General features: G+C 33.3%; 3 protein-coding genes across 10 annotated transcripts; 1 reads left to right on the top strand and 2 right to left on the bottom strand.

Annotated features, from left to right (window-relative positions):
* Nucleotides 1-335: 335 nt before the first annotated feature.
* On the bottom strand, nucleotides 336-2,765 carry LOC133318709 (serine/arginine-rich splicing factor 2-like). Of its 4 annotated transcripts, none has more exons than XR_009752633.1 (5): nucleotides 2,421-2,765; nucleotides 2,201-2,341; nucleotides 1,849-1,994; nucleotides 1,673-1,732; nucleotides 336-975 (listed from the first exon to the last, which is right to left on the bottom strand). XR_009752633.1 is itself a non-coding variant. In XM_061521433.1 (4 exons), exons 1-3 carry the CDS (start codon nucleotides 2,600-2,602, stop codon nucleotides 1,859-1,861), a joined length of 459 nt encoding a protein of 152 aa, XP_061377417.1. In that variant the 5' UTR covers nucleotides 2,603-2,765; the 3' UTR covers nucleotides 336-1,732; nucleotides 1,849-1,858. The 4 variants fall into 4 exon arrangements, 2 of the variants coding, with proteins under 2 accessions (XP_061377417.1, XP_061377416.1); XR_004353695.2 differs by having other exon boundaries at nucleotides 1,849-2,033; nucleotides 2,421-2,764; XM_061521433.1 differs by having other exon boundaries at nucleotides 336-1,732.
* Nucleotides 2,766-3,281: 516 nt separating this feature from the next.
* Nucleotides 3,282-7,297, top strand: LOC116776876 (cilia- and flagella-associated protein 276). 5 transcript variants are annotated; one of them, XR_004353964.2, is made up of 8 exons: nucleotides 3,282-3,565; nucleotides 3,839-4,007; nucleotides 4,221-4,477; nucleotides 5,186-5,352; nucleotides 5,438-6,133; nucleotides 6,359-6,442; nucleotides 6,713-6,847; nucleotides 6,920-7,297. XR_004353964.2 is itself a non-coding variant. In XM_061521431.1 (6 exons), the coding sequence occupies exons 2-6, from the start codon at nucleotides 5,331-5,333 to the stop codon at nucleotides 7,232-7,234; spliced, it is 1,266 nt and encodes a 421-aa protein (XP_061377415.1). In that variant the 5' UTR covers nucleotides 4,462-4,477; nucleotides 5,186-5,330; the 3' UTR covers nucleotides 7,235-7,297. The 5 variants fall into 5 exon arrangements, 2 of the variants coding, with proteins under 2 accessions (XP_032526057.1, XP_061377415.1); XR_009752631.1 differs by lacking the exons at nucleotides 3,282-3,565; nucleotides 3,839-4,007 and having other exon boundaries at nucleotides 4,462-4,477; XM_061521431.1 differs by lacking the exons at nucleotides 3,282-3,565; nucleotides 3,839-4,007 and having other exon boundaries at nucleotides 4,462-4,477; nucleotides 6,699-6,847.
* Nucleotides 7,298-8,079: 782 nt separating this feature from the next.
* Nucleotides 8,080-17,117, bottom strand: LOC116771637 (protein shuttle craft). Its single transcript, XM_032663530.2, is given in 19 exon segments — nucleotides 8,080-8,724; nucleotides 8,963-9,096; nucleotides 9,516-9,668; nucleotides 10,033-10,231; nucleotides 10,639-10,728; nucleotides 10,919-11,104; nucleotides 11,392-11,516; nucleotides 11,596-11,792; nucleotides 12,203-12,356; nucleotides 12,642-12,769; nucleotides 13,018-13,142; nucleotides 13,600-13,801; nucleotides 14,225-14,388; nucleotides 14,684-14,903; nucleotides 15,206-15,382; nucleotides 15,454-15,687; nucleotides 15,690-16,043; nucleotides 16,046-16,834; nucleotides 16,925-17,117. Coding segments are annotated over 18 exon segments (3,600 nt in total). The 5' UTR covers nucleotides 16,692-16,834; nucleotides 16,925-17,117; the 3' UTR covers nucleotides 8,080-8,612.
* Between the last annotated feature and the right edge of the window lie 1,415 nt (nucleotides 17,118-18,532).

Raw genomic sequence — 18,532 nt, 5'->3', positions numbered from 1 at the left:
ACACCTTAAGTATGTTCTTGCAATATTTGCTATATATTTAGCTTTGTTAGCCTGATTAAAGATACAACATATTCCTTAAATTCTATCACGTAATATCATGATTCTGTTTGATACCCATATAAGGTGGGGAAGTGACTTGTGATTGTGAACATCGAGTTTGAACCAATTATGTTTTAAGAATATTCCGAATATTCAGGATCAGGATGTTTGCGCACAATTAATGTTTGTTTTTTAAGAAAAATAATATAAATATAATAATAATAGTTTTATAAAGAAAAATAATAAAAAGGAATATAGGATTGAAGGATTCGACTTTAGGCAAATAAAAAAAAAAATTGATGTTATGTTTATTACGAATAATAAACCGAAGTTACTAAACCATGCTCGTTGTCCATAGCGCCCTTGACTGCTTGCTTGACGTAAAAGATTTAAAGACAAGGTTTACGTTTTTTGTGGAATAAACTATATCAAGACGTTTCAGAACAGAAAACCTTCCCTTTAAACAGAATGATATAGCGGTGTTTTATTTACTTCTTATTCTAGTGAATATCAGGGGGGAGTCCTGCAATTACAAGTTAACCTAGACGCACGTATCTGCAAATCACACCAATCAGCACAGGAAACTGCCACAGCAAACAGGCCAGCGAGCAGCACCGGCCTGCCGAACAAATCCATATATTAATCCACTCAGCAAGACTACTTACTTCCACTATACTAACATAACACTATTGTTTAATTCACTCTAATTCCAAAATAATACTCATTAATAATTTTTTAATAAACCCCTGCACGGGCAAGTACACATAGAAAATTAAACTGGTACCATTCTCTTGGGCCTAGGCTACACCAGTCTTGTGTCAATAAATATAAAAGTTTACTCATAACTTATGCTCAGCAACAACAGCAATTCAGCAGTTGTCAGCAAACAGCAAAACCCCCCTCCCCGCAAACGCCTCGCTCTGCATACTCCATGCCCTGAGCATACCAACATTAACATTAATTTTGTAATCTCTCTAGACAACGTATTATGTTAACACCGATTATTCCTCTATTCTATTTGAATTAATGTAGCTTTCAAGTTACATTTACCTTAACTGTACTAAATTTGTTCTTCAAATAAATCCTACATATTAATGTTTTGTTAAGTAAGTTTTTATTACAACAAAATATTTAGTCGGACTCAGGGGGGAAATTACCACATATCGTCGAGTAGTCCTATTAATCCCAAATTTTAACCCAATTTGAGGAACATGATCTTCAGATATAATATACTTTGTATATACCTGCAATAACATCTTAAAACCATAACAGCATCATCAAGTGTGGATTAATTACATATTAATACATTATATAAATAAAGTCAAGCAAAATTAAAATAATATATAGTTTTTGAACAAATGTGATATTTAAAATTACCTTTTCAAATTTAAACATTAAGCAAGTAGGTATAAAATTTACATTTTTTTTTTGGTAATAATTACTAATTACACTGTTATGGATTGGACAACTGAGTTAAGACAAATGTTAACACACAAAAAAAAACTATTACATGGTAAGAAAAATAATGAAAATTACAAACATTACAATAAATTTTTATCTTATAGACTAATTTTGTTGCAGAGTTTGCCACTATGTCAATTTAAGTTCTTAAAGTTATAGAGTATTCTAGTACCTTAGCCTAGGCTGCCATTTGTTTGAAGTGCAGCACTTCAGCTTACAAGATACTTTAAACCTGCACAGAAGAGAAAACAATACTTTAGCAATTAAAAACTATGATAGTTATTCATGATTATTACCATTTTTTAACACTTCGTAGAAATTAATACTAAATGAATAAATGTATCTTACTCAGCACACTTCAATGTCTTGAACGAGAGCGGCTGCGGCTGCGACTGCGGGACTTGCCGCGGGAGCTCTTGGAGTCCGAGCGACTGCGGGATCGGGAGCGCGAGCGGGACCGGCTGCGAGAGTACGAGCGGCGGCGGGACCGGGACCTGGAGCGACGACGTGAACGAGACCGTGAACGCGAGTGGCTAAAAGAAACATCATCACACACATATGTAAATTACTGTAGACAAACATCTCACAATTAACTGTGAAGCATAAACTGCGTCTGCCGCCTCTGTAAGAATCTTTATTAGCTTAAGACTAAACTTGGCGTGTTAATTCGTAATAATCTAAGAACAAAAAATAAAATTACCTCCGACGACGGTCGTAGCGGCTTCTGTATGGTGAAGATGGTCTACCATATCTGGCCATTTGAACTCGCAATTCTCTGCCGTCTAACATTCTTCCGTCTAATGAATCTAGTGCTTCCTCGGCATCGCGCCTTTCGAAGAACCTAAAAATACCACGACACGATTTAAAACTATTTGACTAAAAACTTATTCACAAAACGGAAATAACAAAAAGTAACAAACCTGACAAAAGCAAACCCTCTGCTTTCACGTGTATATCTGTCTCTTGGAATATAAATATCGCCGACATCACCACACCTTTCGAAAACGCGACGTAAATCATCTGGTGTAGTCCTATATGTTAGATTGTCCACTTTAAGAGAAACCATGCCGTCTATTCGCGGCGGTGGTCTTCCGTAACTCATTTTGCTGTCTTTTTTTCCTTAATAACACAAAATAAACCTACAATTCTTTAACCTCCACAGGAAACTATAAGTTACAAAACAAAATGGCGGATTCGACAGAGAACTCGTAACTAGAAGCGTCTATATCATCGAGTGAACGATCACATAAAGATAAAAATTGGAATGCAAGCGTTTCGAAAGCAAGCTAGCTGCACAGACTATACAATTAAATGAGTTTAGTGAGAATGTAGGGGAATTTCAGTCTTTAATATTGATAATTTTAATATTAAAATATATATTTTTTAAATATTATTTCTCTCAACCTAATCTGGTGTATGTAAAAAAAAATATATGTATTGTACATATTTTGGAACATGAAGCAGAAATGCGATCTAATAAAAGCATAGCACTAACATAACATTAAGAGTTAATAACGTATTCTGTGTATAAAAATTAGAAGTAGAAACCTAAAAAATAAAATTAAGAAAAAATAAGTTTTAGTACATATTAGGCTTTTAAATATTAATTCTAACCATATTTAGGATTTTTTTCAGTTTAGGCATTTATAATGATAAAAGATAGTTTAGACTATTTCGTATTTATAAAGATAAAAGATAGTTTAGACTATTTCGTATTTATAATGATAAAAGATAAATAACTTTTTCAGTTTAAGTATTATTTCGAGAAATGCATTGTTGCTATGGTTACTTCATTTTTTATGACAGAATTGGCAGTCACAATTTAAAATTATTCTTAAATTTTATCTAAATCAATCGCGTTATCCTACGTAAACCAAATTCAAATGGCAGAAATAAAACAAGTGAGAAATAAGAAATTGTTGCCGGACTTAAGGAAAGAAGGAGAATTAAAAAAAAACATAGTTCTTTCTACTACTGAAAAACATGGTGTTCCTACAGGCTCGAGATTATTTTCTCATCACACATTAGCAAGTGTTCGGAAATTGAGTTTTTATCACCCATTTTTGTTAGTTTAAATTATCAATGTTTGTTTGTAGGGCTATATTAATTTCATACAGACAAAAATGAGTTACAATTGGTTTTTTTTTTCGACTTGACTACTGGTGTTAATTCTATTGGCTTTGTCAGCGTCACCGGGGAGGATTACAATTAATGTTTCATATGCTTTCCCATAAAAATAAACAAAAATAGATGTTATACAATCCTTAAACACGGTTTAAGGAACAAAATTAGTATGTAACAAGGAAATATTTTTTATTTAATTACGTCTGTATAACAGTTTGCCTGATGACAACTTGGATGTAATCTTGACATCCACCTACAACCATTCAACGGAGCGCTTTGCAGACAAAGAGGACTTATATTTGCAACCGGAAACAATTGGTTGCCAAACATGGCGACGGTTAAGAAACACCAATGATAAACTGCCTTCGACTCTCATACCAATGGTAAAATTCCCAATAAACTATTTAAGTATTTATGTTGTTGGACGTAGTCACTATTATTATTATCGTCTTATTTTTTTTTTGTGTCATCATTAACATCTTCTTATATTTTTATGTCCTAAAGTTAATTAGTATTAATTATATCTACCGGATATAAATTAGTGCAAGTTTTTTGTTAATATTTATGAAATATTATATAAAATTCATATGTCATAGGGCCATCCGATGAAACGCGGAGGGATAACGGAACGCAAGTCGCCGTTTAGCGTTAAGTTAATGAATTCAGGCGTGCACTCCTCTCAAACCAACCCTGGATACAGTAGGCAGCCAGCTGGCGGCGCCATATTCTTCTATTGATATTAAGAATCGTTAAAATATAATTTTATCAAGATTTGTTTTTCTAACAATGTTATATCATTGTCTTACTGTTCCATTTAGGAAGACACACAATGAATGTTCCAAATGCGATTAAGGTACTAATTTAGCGCAACTGTTTAATAGTAATAAAATATTTTTTACATTTTTTTGCTTTTTTGTTATAACTTCGACTGATAAACTGAATACCTTTTCCGTGACCATTCCAGGAAATATTATTTACGAAAAGGTAGAATTTAGATCGAAAGAAGCACAAGAAAATCTCATAACATTTTTTTTCAAACTGAATAAAATTCAGTTTTTGTAAAATGTCTAGGGCGGGTGAAAAAAACACGTACGCGGATAAGATACTTGATAAAGATTTCTGCCGGCAATCATAAATTCATTAATTTAACTCCAGTAACTGGTTTGCTGTGCAAGCTTACATCGACCGTACAAAAAGTTTTAATTGTAAGACCGACTGTAAAATAAACAATAATAAACGCAGTTAAAAAACAGTTTAAAGTGGTCTTTTGTTTTTTCTTCGGCCTTCCATCTGTAGATAACTCTTATCTTAGTAGAAAAGGATCTGAAGTTGAGGATCCTTATCCTCAAAAAAAATTGTTAAAAAAACTAAATAACCTATGAATCTGCAGCTGTAGTGATATATATAGAACCGGGATTTTTTAGTTCAAGTTCAGTTTTCAGGTGAAATCTATTTGCTCTCCTATCTCTACCAAATAGGTTGTTTTAAAAAAGGACAGATAAAATATTGCTATTGTTTCTGATTACAAGTGAAGAAAAATGACATGGATGTATTATTCTAGATTTAAAATAATTCACATTAAACCAAGGTTTATGAAACTGCCAAGAAATAAATGATTTTGACACCTCAAAAACAATTTACGTAGATTTTGAATATAAAATAATCAAGTAATAAAATTATTTTGGTAAACTGTTATTAAAATTTACATGGATTTATTAGATACCCATGGTATGTATTTCGTTCTACTATTGCTATTCGAATATATAGTGTATTCCTATATTTTTTATTAATTTATTTATTTAATATTTTGCAGAAAAGGACTCAATAAGCAAAAAGTGTAACCGAGTACGTTCATGGTATTTATACGAACAGTATAAGTCATTAGAAAGGAATCAGATAGATGCTGCATGTTTGTTAAAAAGCAAATCCTATCAAAATAATTTACTGCGCCAAGAACTAAAGGAAAGACGTGCACGCAGGAGATTGTGCGACAGCAACGAACTATGTCGGAGCGAATTTAGAACAAACAAAGATAATATACTCAGAAATGACAGTGTGAGCGATGACAATCTGTTCGATAGTGTCTGTGAACTTCACGAGGATGTCGAACTAAAAGACATCTGTAGCTGCGACGGTTCGAAAACGAGCAAATATGATGAAAATATAAATAAAGAAGACTTAAGTTGCTCCGACAGCGTATTGAGTGTGGTGGATAATGTTACATCTAATTACCCTCAAGATGTTAAAAAGGAATTAGAAATTGTTAAAAAGAACATCGCTCAAAATATTAACCTGCAACTGGAAACTGTGAAAGAAAATGTAGAGTGTTTGGAAAAATTTACGAAGCTTAATGACGAAGATCTATTGTCTCGAGGAAATAGTGAAGTTGCGGATATCAAAGACGTCAATAAAAATGTAAAAGAGAAATCAAAAAATAGCATAGAATCTTTATTGTCGATTTGGTCCAAATTGGTACTGTTTGCTTACAACACGTCGCAATTAAATCACGGTAATAAGTTTACTGCTACGTAAAATTTTTAGACTGTTGCATCTTATACGTGATACCTAATAATAATGGCAGAACGAGATAATTTTACAGTTAAATTCTGTAAAGGTAAAAAGTTTTTTTTCTGTATTCTTCAGGCTGTATGCTGCCGCACCTTTGTCGACATTATTCATTTTGAGAGAGTAATATATTTCCTTGAATGATATCCACATGTATGCATTGTTACAGGAAACTGCTACTGCCATTTCAGCTTTCAATTAGTGACAGCTGTTCTTGCGTGCGATTTTCTTCGTAGAAGCGTTGACAAAATGTGTTAGTATGGTTTACACGAGGCATATGTGTATAATAGAAATAATGTATTTGTAACGCACATTAATATAACAATAAGCCCATGAAGTCGTTGTACTTAGTAGGGATTATGTATAGCGAATTCACCAAAGCAAAAGATGTGAAACAGCTTCCAAATATATTTAAATTTCTCTAAAATGTAAATTTTTTTTTTACAAAAAAGCGTTCTTTGTCTGGTCAAACTTTTTTTGCACTTTTAATTAAAATAACTTAATTTTAGGTAATTATTTCCAGTCTTACGTCTCTCCGATAAAGTTCGCTAGCAGTGACTGCAACACTCTCCATCTGACCACACCGACGAAAGCCTTAAACTGCTATGAACACAAAAAAAATAAACGAAAGCCTCTCAAGACTCCTAAGAACTGTAAGGTTGGTACATAGATCAAAATATTTCAAATATTCCATAAAAAGAATATTATAAAAAAAATATGTTTTTTCCAGTATTGCTACGATGGTCCATGGTTGAAAAGGAATTATAACAAAAAATACAATTCAGAATATAAAAGTCATTCGAAGTATGCATTCAGTAACACAATTAATGAACGCAAATGTCGTGGAGCTAGTGAGCCGTGGCAGAGTTTTGACATACACGAAACAAAAATTGGCGGCAGTTGTAGATTGAACACAGATTCCGATAAGAGATTTTGTTATTGTCATGACTTGGAAATTATCGTTGATCGTATACAACAGGTCGCAAGAGACATGGAAATTTTATTGGAAGATGTGGACGATACATCCTCGAAATATTACTTTTGATATTATTTATTTCTTTAATTTTTTTATATATATTTTTAATAAAGTTTACTATTAATAGATTAATTTTAAGCATTTTTCTATAACTTCGAACCCAAGTAACTTTTCGTACAAATACCATCAAAATTCCAGAATTACAATAGTGAATGTTTAATTTTTCATCAATGTGAGACATATTTACAATTATTGTATAATTAAATTTACATTTAGTATATCTTTATAACGTAATTTTATATAGAGATAATAATTGCTGTTGCATAAAGACGACATCATGTGATATTACCGAATAAATAAGAGAGTTTTAAAAGTTAGGTATTATATATATACTTGGGTGACAATTAATCATTTGAAATTTATTATTTACAAAACTCGCTCGACAAAATTAATTTTACAAAAAAATCGGGTCGTTAAGTTTAGATGATAAAAGAAAATAAAACGCATTTAATTTCTCTAGATCTAATTTATTATGTCTTATAACAATATTATAAGAATTCTATATTAGCTAGTTTGAGCTGAACACATGAATTCTTTAAAAATACAATATTTATAAAATATTACAAAACATCCAAATATTATAAGAGAGGGACAGTATTGAGGTAACACAAGTTCCATTTCCTATTTTTTATGTTATAAACACAAAGGCGATATGACAAGAGTTCGTAATTAATTAAAATCACAATAATTTTAACTCAACACTTTATAGTAAAAAAAAAAACAAAATTTAATAAGATAATAAAAAACTTCAAGATTTAATTTTGCAAAAAGATATAAATGCCAATAATCTTTAAAATTAAGCAGTGTTATAAATATATATATATATATATATATATATATATATATATTTATATATATATATATATATATTTTTCTGTATATCAAGCATAAGAGAATAAATGAGTGGACAAATCTTTAAAGACCTGCACAAATCTTTAACATCCTGCAATTTAATATATTGAAACATAACCTCTGAAAACTGATTTAATAACAAATAATATAAATAAATATACAAAATATGTTACTATTCCAGTACCTATTGCAGTCACCGGGTCAATTCATATAACTATACATTTACAGAGACACTAGCGACCTCAACAAAATTGGATTTGATATCAACAACAATCAATATACTTTTTGAAAAACAGAGTTGTACATAATAGTAACTCGGATCAATACTCTGTCTTTCAAGGTTATATATAAAATTAAGACCATAAATTTAGCCTAATCAAAATTTTACTGTCCTGTGAGCGTTCCAGTAAGTCTTGTTATAGCTGAACATTTTTATGTTGTTGTTTTTATTCTATATAATTGTTTAGATTAAATTATTAAACAAATTGGGTAATATATTGACTAACTACAATACAATGTTTCGCTCTATCTAGTTTTACTCTGGAGGGTTATCGAAATAGTCAATTTTGGTTTCTTCCTTCTTGGGCTGACTGCGGGCCGCCCACGCGTTAGTAGATGTGAGCGTTGCCCAGCCACCCGATGAGGACCTAGATATATAGTATAGCAATTAAAACTTCAACTCTATAATTCTATAAAAAAAGAATTTACTGCACCAATTATATTATTACATTCTTTATGCGACCTTATGATCACTTTTGAAGCGACTGTATAGTATTAAACACTGACAATGTGATAATCAATGTTTTAGATAAATTTTCGCTAAAATATAACATGTGATTACAAAAAGCATCAATGAATTTAAATAAAATTTTTGTGTAATCTCACTTTGAGGTGGTGGATGGTATTTCCTTTGTTGGTGGTAGGGCGGCGGCGGGCGCTCGTAGTACCGGCCCGGGTACACGTCTCTTACCAGCCTCTCGGGATAACACCTCCAGTACACTCATAGCCGGCAGCCAAGACTGTGGATAATTTAAAATTAGTATTTTATTCCACTCATGTTATTATTTATAAGGAAAAATTAAGTTATGTGTTCAAGAATATTTTTTATTTTAATTTAATAATGCTATATAGATTTTATAAGGTAATTGCAGTGCTTATAAGTTGTGTAGCTCACAAATAATATTAGCCAAGAGCCTGAGATTGATTCCGTCATAGTTAATTCATTATATATCAAACGAAATTAAATTGATGACTGGTGAAATAATTATGATTTTTTTTTTTATAAGGTAAATATTTTTCTTCACAAGATTACATATATATCTTTAGCTAGTTGATTAGTAAAATAATATACAAATATCTATTAGATGTTTACGTAGTGTTAGTGAAGGAAATATATACTAAATGTCTCAGATCTTATATATATTATATTACTCAGTACCTTTTCCTTGTCGGCTGTAGCAACGACGTTTCTGTTAGGTTCAGCGTCATACGCAACACTTTCGCATCCGAAATGTTCGCACAGCTCGTGGATGAACTGACGCTTTTGGCGGTTCATAGATGGGAATGAATGTGCTCTCGTCTTCTGTTTGGACTGAAAATAAATAAATAAGATTTTAACGTTAAAAGTAAAGAAAGACATTGTCTCAACTAGATTCATGGATATGTAGTGGATAGTTTTAATAATTATCATCAATCTGCCTATACCGACATATATAAAATGTAGGATAAAATAATATATATATATATATATATATATATATATATATATGTATTGCTCTATCTTATCGTCTGTCTGTATGTTCAGGTATATATTCAAAACGGCAGGACCGATCTGGATTTATTCCTGTAATGGTCAACAACTTATCTAACAAACAAAAGTCTATTTTAAAGTCTGTGTGTACTGTATAGGGTTCTGGTCGCTGTTAATCGAATGTATAGTTATAATGTCATATCACCTTTTTGGCTAATTGTACGAGTTCCGTCAGCTTGTCGTGTATTTGTTGTGCGAAGGTTGGTTCCCTGGCGGCCGTTGTTCGTAGATGATCGCTATATCGAGGCGCGAGCTTGGCCGATACGTCAGGATTTCGCAGCTGAAGTGCCAAAGCCAGGCGACGGCTCCGAGCCTCTACGAAGCACTCCTCGTCACACTCCAATCTGTATTGACATTACTTTGTTTTCATCTTATTTATATTTAATACTGGTTTTTTGCTGCGACTTCATTCATTAATTTCGGAACTGGGATTAAAGAGAAATGTATAAATGTGTCAAAACCGTACATATGGTAACCAACAGGCAGCGACATCTACAGTCGGCGTCACATGGTTTTATACATAATAGATTTATTTTGGCGTGATTCCGTGGACAATAAACAGAATTCTTGGATAAATAATACTCTAAAATCTAGATCATACTCTGATGTCCAAACTATGACTATATGACTTGAAAGTTTCATCAAAATCTGCTAAGTAATTTTTAAGTGAAAGAGTAACAAACATCCATATATCCTCACAAATAGTGGCATATATAATAAACATGACATAATATTAGTAAGACTATATTACGTTTTGAGCATTGATCCGGGTCGTTGAACATCTGATATATCCACAGTGCCACCCTCTTGCATTTTCGTTGCCGCTAGGGTACTCATCATCCTATAAAATAAACAATTATTAGAAATGTATCGTTTTTAAAATCGAATTTTATGTTCAGGGTGATTTTGCACAGTTTAAGAAAGGATGATATAGATGATAATAAACACCTATGTTGAACTGTCGTAAATGACAAACTGAAGACTCTCCGTACTTAGTTTGAAACCTGCCGTAAGAGTATTGTCATACTAACTTGGCATAGTCCCTGGCGTTATCGCAGCAAGATCGCTCTGTTTGTTTTCGTCCACACTGGCAGGTGGCTCGTACTGGCCGGCGACAGGGCGCCGCACTGGGACAGGAGCCCCCGCCGCTAGAGTGACACCTCGCAGCACACGGGTGACCACAACTCGGCCGTTTGGATGTGCAGGGTTGACTACATCTGTACATATATTGAGGTATACTATTAGATTGATTTTTATTTTAGGAGTCGGAACGAAAACGTAGTCTTATAAATTCATCTCTTTTTGTGTTTTGGGGATAGAGAATTGACAGACACACTGAAAATTAATTATAGAAAGCGTGCCTATGGAAGAACTAACAGTCATCGCCTATTCCAATGATTTTAATTCCAGGCTAGACTAGTGTGGTATGTGTGCATCCAAAATGAAACGAATTATATTTGTCGTTCAGTCTAGTTAAAGTTTGTATTTTATAGATTTAACTCACGTGCTTATATCACAAGATCCCTTGTGACATATTTTGATACAAGTGTGTTTACCGCAAGGAAGAGGTTTCCCGCACGGCAGGCCGCAGGAGAATTCTTCTTGAGAACACGGTATTGTTTTCCGTTCCTGATAATTATTATTAATTTAAGTCCAGCCTCTGCACAGTATAAAATCAAAAGACGTCACTACATTAGCGATGACTCACTTCATGTTTTCCGTAACACATTTTAGTTGTAAGCACGACGCATGGCGGGCAATCGCCGGAGTGGCACGAGTGGTGCGGCGGGTGACCGCAGGGTCTGCTCCTGCGGCAGGGGGCGCTGCAGGCGGGTGGTTTGGTGCCGCAGCGGACCGGCGGCATCAGCACCTCCGCGCCACACTCACAATGGAGCTCGTCGAAACCTTTAATGATATACAATGATGAACTTGTTAAATCAATAACTAAAAATTAAAACAAAGTTATTCGTGGAATTCAAATTATAATAAATAATAAGGAATGTGATATTCACCACGCGGGGCTCGAGCTCACAAAATTACAGAATATCTTTCGTTTCTTTGCCAATAAAGCTATCATGCCATAAACTTGATTTTTATTTATATGAAGACAGTTGATATAACTATCTTATAAAAGTCCCTCACCCTACCCAACGAAGGACTATGATGCTTGTGCTTTCATTTGAACAAGATTGCATATTATTATTAAATTTACAACAATTTTTTGTATCTACTTGTACACGGTGCACTGTATATACATATACATATACATAAAAGTCGTGTCAGCATATATTTTGTGTATATCTGTCTGTACTCACTGACTCTCGGACAGGGCGCGCAGTGTCCAGTGTGACAGAACTCCTCACATCTGTGGAGCTGACATGAGAGAGAACGGCCGCAGACGACGGCGCAGCGATGAGTGGCAGAGTCACAGCACCGGGTATGACAGCGGTGACGGCCGCATGACAACTTCTGTAAGGACACATTTAATATATAAGCACATAGACAGGCTTATACAATACTAGTTTTCCTAAGCGATTTCGTCCGCGTTACCTTCGAGACAGTGTTAAAAAATAAATCTGTTCAGTTTAATATGTCAAAGAACAATAGAATGCACACGTCATACATATTCAGATTTACATATACATATATATATATATATATATTAATAATATTAGTGGGATTTCTTATTGTCAAGAGATAATATTACTGACATATTTCTATTTTAAACTCAAAAAGGTTTAATTTCCTTGTTACCTTGTTACATTTTCTCTGACACAATACGTTGTTGATCATCTGCGGCAGATCAGCACACGGCACCTCTTGGCTCGAGTGACCGCAACGGCACTGCAGCAGAGTTGTGTCGGGACAGACGCGGCAACCACCTGTATGTAAACACGATTACATTAATCACATATTTATATTATAATACAGTTGTATTGGTGTTTATTATTATACAATTTTATATTTATTTATTCATAGGATAATAACATCAAATTCGTCCGTCAGTCATAGTTAAACTAACCTAACCTTACAGTTACGAGAATTTTTTATTTATAAGCCAGCAAGTAATATTTCAGCACACAAGAGGTGATATTAGTTGTATATTAAATATGTCGAATGATTTCCAAACCTTCGTGACAGCTCTCTTTACATATATGCTTGTCGCCCGCCGGCCCGCACGGTAGAGGCTTAGCACAAATGTTGCCACAGAGCGGTATGGGGTCCACGCAAGTCTTGCGCTGATCTTTATTGATCCTGAAATAAGATCAGGTTACAATGACTATACTCATATTCTTATAGTCAATACACATATATACGTACAAACGATATTCTTTGCATTGTTTTAACGACTTTATACTTAAATTTGATATAATTGTATATAAGCCATTTACTTCACGAAACATACCATAAACTTTTCTTATATCGATATATAACAAGCTCAGTTCGTGACTTCGCCTGCGTTGATTTTAAAAGTGGATTCAAAGAGAAAATAATGTGTTTAAAAAGTTTGATATGGTAATTATAAGGCAACGCCATCTATTGTCAATATTCTGGACTTCATGCAAAATAGAACGTTATTGTAATTTTTCTTCATAATATAACATGAATATTTTACATCTTATTCCGAACACTCAACTACATTGTTGGAAAATGTCATCAAAATCTGTCAATAACAAGAGATGGAAAGACGTTTTTAATATGCAAGTTATACCTAGTCTTGCCACACGGACAGGCCGGTACGTTGTCGGGTGTGAGGGGACACGCAGGGCAGGGCGGGGCGTGGCAGGTCGCGCGACACACGTGCGCTCCGCATGACAACACACGCCCGCACTGCTCGCCGCAGGACCAGCTGGTGCGGTCCGTGTGTGACGTGCACGCCACGGAGCGAGACTTGGCCGCGGGGCAGTGACACACTGGAAACATGCGACAAATATATATATTATGTATCATCAGTGTATGTATGTGAGGGTAGAAATACAGAGAAATAGATTAGTACAGTATGAAACGAGATAGAAGTCGCGACTGCTATCAAATTGTTATCTTGTCAGGAGTCTTGATTAGGAATCTTAATTGGTTTCCTAATATTTAAGGCGGCGCAAACGCTATAGATTAAACATTTTTTCGGAGGACCTTATCTCGAGTCATAATACTCTTTAAGAACGAACTCTTCCTACTTTGAAAGTTGTTATTCGACTTCTTTTGGAGGTTGAAGTTGTTTTTTGTTTAGTCTGATGGCTTAAATCTCGAAGATTTGACGCTTAGTTAAAGTTAAGTCAATGTAAAACTTACTATAAGTAATGAAAAAAGGTTGCTTTTATCAAAAATATAATGTTTACCTTGTGTGACAATTTCCTCGCAGGGGTCGCACTGTTCTTCATGGCACTGTTTAGTGCATGAATGAACCCCACATTCTAATTTTTTATTACACACTCTTCCACAGACTTGCGGTAATTTACTACTACATAGCACTGAACGCGTCTCCGCCCCACAGCCGCATTGCCTGCACAGATTATACACACTTAAACATATAGATAGTTAATATTATTATTATAAAGAAATCACTTTTATGTTTATTGTTCCATAACAAAGATAGATAATATTTGGTATCAGATTTAAAACTTTTTCTACATATACATTTAAAATGAAGCAGTGAAATGTGATGTACTCAATTACCTTGAATTCAACAATAGAAATAAAAAATAATAGTAATTTTTTTGCTATCAGTACTCTATATAGATGTTTTTAAATAAGATTGAATGTTTCCTATTGTTCTGTATAATAAATGTAACACTCACTTGCTTATAGTGGCCTGGCACGGAGGGCATGGTCCAGGGTGGCACAATAGTGTGCATGGATGAGGGCAGAGCCTCATCCTCTTACATGACTTGCCACATGTATGAGCACCGCTTGATCCCCTCTGGTATTCTGGATTCCTGACCGCACCACACATACATCTATACTCGGTTGGTATGTCTTGATTCACATTTTGACATGCTGGACATCGCCATTTTGTTTCTGTAAATAAACAAGGAATATTATAAATTCTTTTATACATGAATATGGTACCTACACTTAGATTAATATTATTTATTATCTGTGGTTGACCATAGATAAATAAAAAGGTGTTTGGTCATCTAAAATATTTGTAAAAGATATAACATCAATCACATACTTTATATTTATTAACAATTTATTAGAAAAGAAACAATTCAATTAAACTTTTTTATTAAGTCAGCTATAAATGTAAGAATTAAAAGAGATTTCTTTTTAAATTTATTCTTAAGAGTATATTTTTTGTTAATAATAAGTGTACTTACCAATCATGCTACTTATAGCCCATTTCCTTATACAGCGGAGATGCAATACATGATAACAGTTACCGCAATACCATACTGGATCAGTTTGTTTAACTCTCTCGCAGCATACAAGACACTCAAGGGTTCCCCTGTCTAGTTGGTCGCTTAAGCGCTCACGTTGTGTCATATCTATGTTAGCTGCAAATTAAAGGTTATAAATTACAGGAAATTCAAAAAAGATTTTGAGTTGTTCGGGTGAAAACAATTACCTCCCGGGTTAGACAAGTTTTTACTCTTCCCTTTGGCCGGACTTGATAGATTATCCCTATTTCTTTCTTCTTTGGCATGGAAATAAGACTTTGCATAGTGTTCATCCTCATAAATATCTCTTTCCGCACCTTTTAACCTTTGACTTCCTATCCACCTACGATTCCTTCCTGACCCTTCACTTCTACCATTTCTTACATCTTGGCTTTCTTTTGGCATTCCACTGTTATAAAAGTCCGACTTGGGTCAGAGTCTTTGCTTTTAAACTTAGAATTACTTTTTGATTGGCCCCCTTCGTCACTGTTAGAATTTTCAGGTAATTCGGATGCTGAACTGATATCGTTTATATCTTCGTTGTGGTTAGATTCATGATTACAGCCATTGTAAGTACGGTTTTTAGGTTTTGACTGGTTGTTGTAGCCTTGGTTATATTGGTTGCGGAAACTAGGTTCCGAATTTTGGTTGTTTTCAAAGGGTCTGCTCTTAGATTTGCCTTTGCGATTATTAGCATCACTTGGACGATCTTTGTGCACAGGGTTTGCAGAATTTTGGCCACTACTTTCACCATTGGTATTTTGATTATCTTGATTGCGGTATTTGAATCATATTTGTTATGGCGGTTATTTAATTCTTGAGGTTTCACATTTTTTTGGTAAAAGTTGCTAGATTCTGAAGTAAAAGAATTCTTTGAGTTCTGCGGTCTTTCTCTCCAGTTTGTTGAACCTGATGGCTTGGAATTGTTACTATCACCTGCATTTCTATTTGTATTGCTTGAATGTTGTTCTTTATTACTAGTGCTAGATTGCTTAGGGACAAACTCAGTGGCAGTGGGCATGAGTTTGGATTTCACAACTTCTCTTGGTAATTGTTGATCTATTGATGTTTGCTGAATCTGTTCTTCTGTATTCCCCTGGTATGTTTCATTGTTGTAATTATAATTGCTTGAACTAGTTTCATAATTATACACAGCTTGAGAGTTTTGGTTGGGTGAATCATTTTGATAATTAGGTAACTGTGCATACTGACTATTGGGATAGTTTGGATATTGAGTATTATATGGGTTTGTTTGAGGGTTGGAAATGTGCATTTGGGATAAAAATTCATCGAAGCTTACATATTGGTTCGCATTATATTGAGCGTTTGGATAGTATGCCTGATATTGGTTGTTATAGTCCCCATTCCAATTATTAGGTGTGTGGTACTGATTATTGTAGGAGTAAGAATTATTCCACTGAGACATTGCAGCAAACGATATTATTTCGCCAATAATATTGTGAAATAGTGTAAAAATATAAATATTTCATATAATTCTTTCGTAATTTTTTCTTGATTTTTTGGCCAATGGCCGAGACCAAAGGCCTCAGAGACGAAATTGTGAACGCTCTGAAACGACACAAGACAATAGCAATTATATTTTATTGCGGGATATTAGCATGTGGCACTTTATGATATTATAAGTGTTTTCAGACTTACCAGTAGATAATTTAAAGTGCACTTGGATGTGTAAAAAAATTATAAATAATAAAAGTAAATGATAAAATAATTTAGAAAAGAAAGTGGTACTAAATTAAATGGGCTAAGCGTTTGCTAAGCCGATGTGTTAACTCAGATATGAGCTAAAATCTGATGATTTGATGAAATGGCAAAGGGGAGGGGGAGGAAAGACTACAAGTCAACGTTGACAACAAATTTGTTACACCACCATAGGCAATATGATTGAAATAACACAGATTAAATATATGATTATGTTTGAACATGTCCACAAATGAACGTATTCGCTTTGAAGGTTTACTTATAAGCATAGTTTTGACTTGTATTCTTAATGTTAAAAGATTGACATATTATAATATAGTGAAATAAAATTAATGTTTTTGAGAAAATAAAATATATGTATTTTTAAGAACAGTAGAAAATAATGTATACGAGCACACAAATTTAAATTTTTCCATCGTTAAGAAACATAAAAACTATATTGTATCAACATATCATATGTGATGTATATATATTAATATTATATATAAGCAAATTTTCAATTTTTTTGAATTTAATAACACCATAGATAAATTTGATAGTTAATAAATCAATTCATTTGAAATTACTATGAGAGAAAGGTACAATAAGAGGTATGAGATATAGGAATAAATACTATGAGGTACTTCTGTCATGAATAAGGTATTTCATGAAAGCCTGTGAATTTTAGCTAAATTCCTATTCCAAAATGAAAAATATCTTTACTTAGGAGTTAGACAGAAACATCTGTCTCGTCTTTTTATAAATCAGCTCACGAAGTTCCCATTGGCATAATTTTGACAGATTTTTTAATATTGATTAAAAAGATTGAATTAAAGAATTGTTTGTAAACAGCAAAAAATTACTGTTCATTTACATTCATGATAAGTTCTATTATAAGTTCTGATACAGAAGTTTTTACCATTGTTTTATACACTAGTTAAATATATTAGGCAGACCTATCACACAAGAGAGAATTTACAATGATAGAAAACTTTTTGGTCAATAATACCAATTCACATCATTTCTTCGATCTCCGATACCACAAAGGACTGATGAATTTTTTTTTACCTCTTGGAAGATAGTGGCTTCTGGAATACTCTATATTTTTTCAATCAAGTTATTATAGTTGCACCTCTCTAATATTTTATACAGATAACTGTCAATATGAAATGTTAACTTACAAAATATTAATTGAAATTCCAATTTATTCAACTGTATCCAATGCTACTCTGAACTCATACTCTTAATTCCTCTCTTTCTTAATTCCAGTTGAAGATATGCTACTTAATGTACCAAGAGAATAAGTATAGGGGTTTATTTGTCGAGTAATTTACAGATCAAGCTATTGACAAAAACTTTAATTGGGATTTTAATATTATTTATTCGTGGTGTCATTATATTTCTGACTTGTAGTAAGTTCTATGAAAAGCAACTTTTAGGTTAATTTAAATTCAATCCCTTCCTAAGATTATTTTAAGAATTATTCCTACATTAATACGAGTGTGTTTTACTAATCCTTAGTATTCCGATATAAGTAATAATCTTAATACTAGTTTCCTGAAATTTTTA

The sequence above is a fragment of the Danaus plexippus genome, chromosome 8 (assembly GCF_018135715.1).
Source record: "Danaus plexippus chromosome 8, MEX_DaPlex, whole genome shotgun sequence".
Taxonomy (NCBI): domain Eukaryota; kingdom Metazoa; phylum Arthropoda; class Insecta; order Lepidoptera; family Nymphalidae; genus Danaus; species Danaus plexippus.
Note: the sequence above shows the minus strand (reverse complement) of the source record. Positions and strands in the feature narration are given on the sequence as shown.

What these genes read in the sequence shown, in the direction of transcription:
- LOC133318709 (XM_061521432.1), bottom strand. Translation starts at nt 2,602, where the DNA reads ATGAGTTACGGAAGACCACCGCCGCGAATAGACGGCATGGTTTCTCTT. An exon ending in AGAGGGTTTGCTTTTGTCAG is followed by an intron (nt 2,342 to 2,420) that starts GTTTGTTACTTT and finishes TGGTATTTTTAG; the next exon opens with GTTCTTCGAAAGGCGCGATG. An exon ending in CGCTACGACCGTCGTCGGAG is followed by an intron (nt 2,034 to 2,200) that starts GTAATTTTATTT and finishes TGTTTCTTTTAG; the next exon opens with CCACTCGCGTTCACGGTCTC.
- LOC116776876 (XM_061521431.1), top strand. Translation starts at nt 5,331, where the DNA reads ATGGATTTATTAGATACCCATG. An exon ending in TAGAAGCGTTGACAAAATGT is followed by an intron (nt 6,443 to 6,698) that starts GTTAGTATGGTT and finishes ACTTAATTTTAG; the next exon opens with GTAATTATTTCCAGTCTTAC. An exon ending in AGACTCCTAAGAACTGTAAG is followed by an intron (nt 6,848 to 6,919) that starts GTTGGTACATAG and finishes TGTTTTTTCCAG; the next exon opens with TATTGCTACGATGGTCCATG.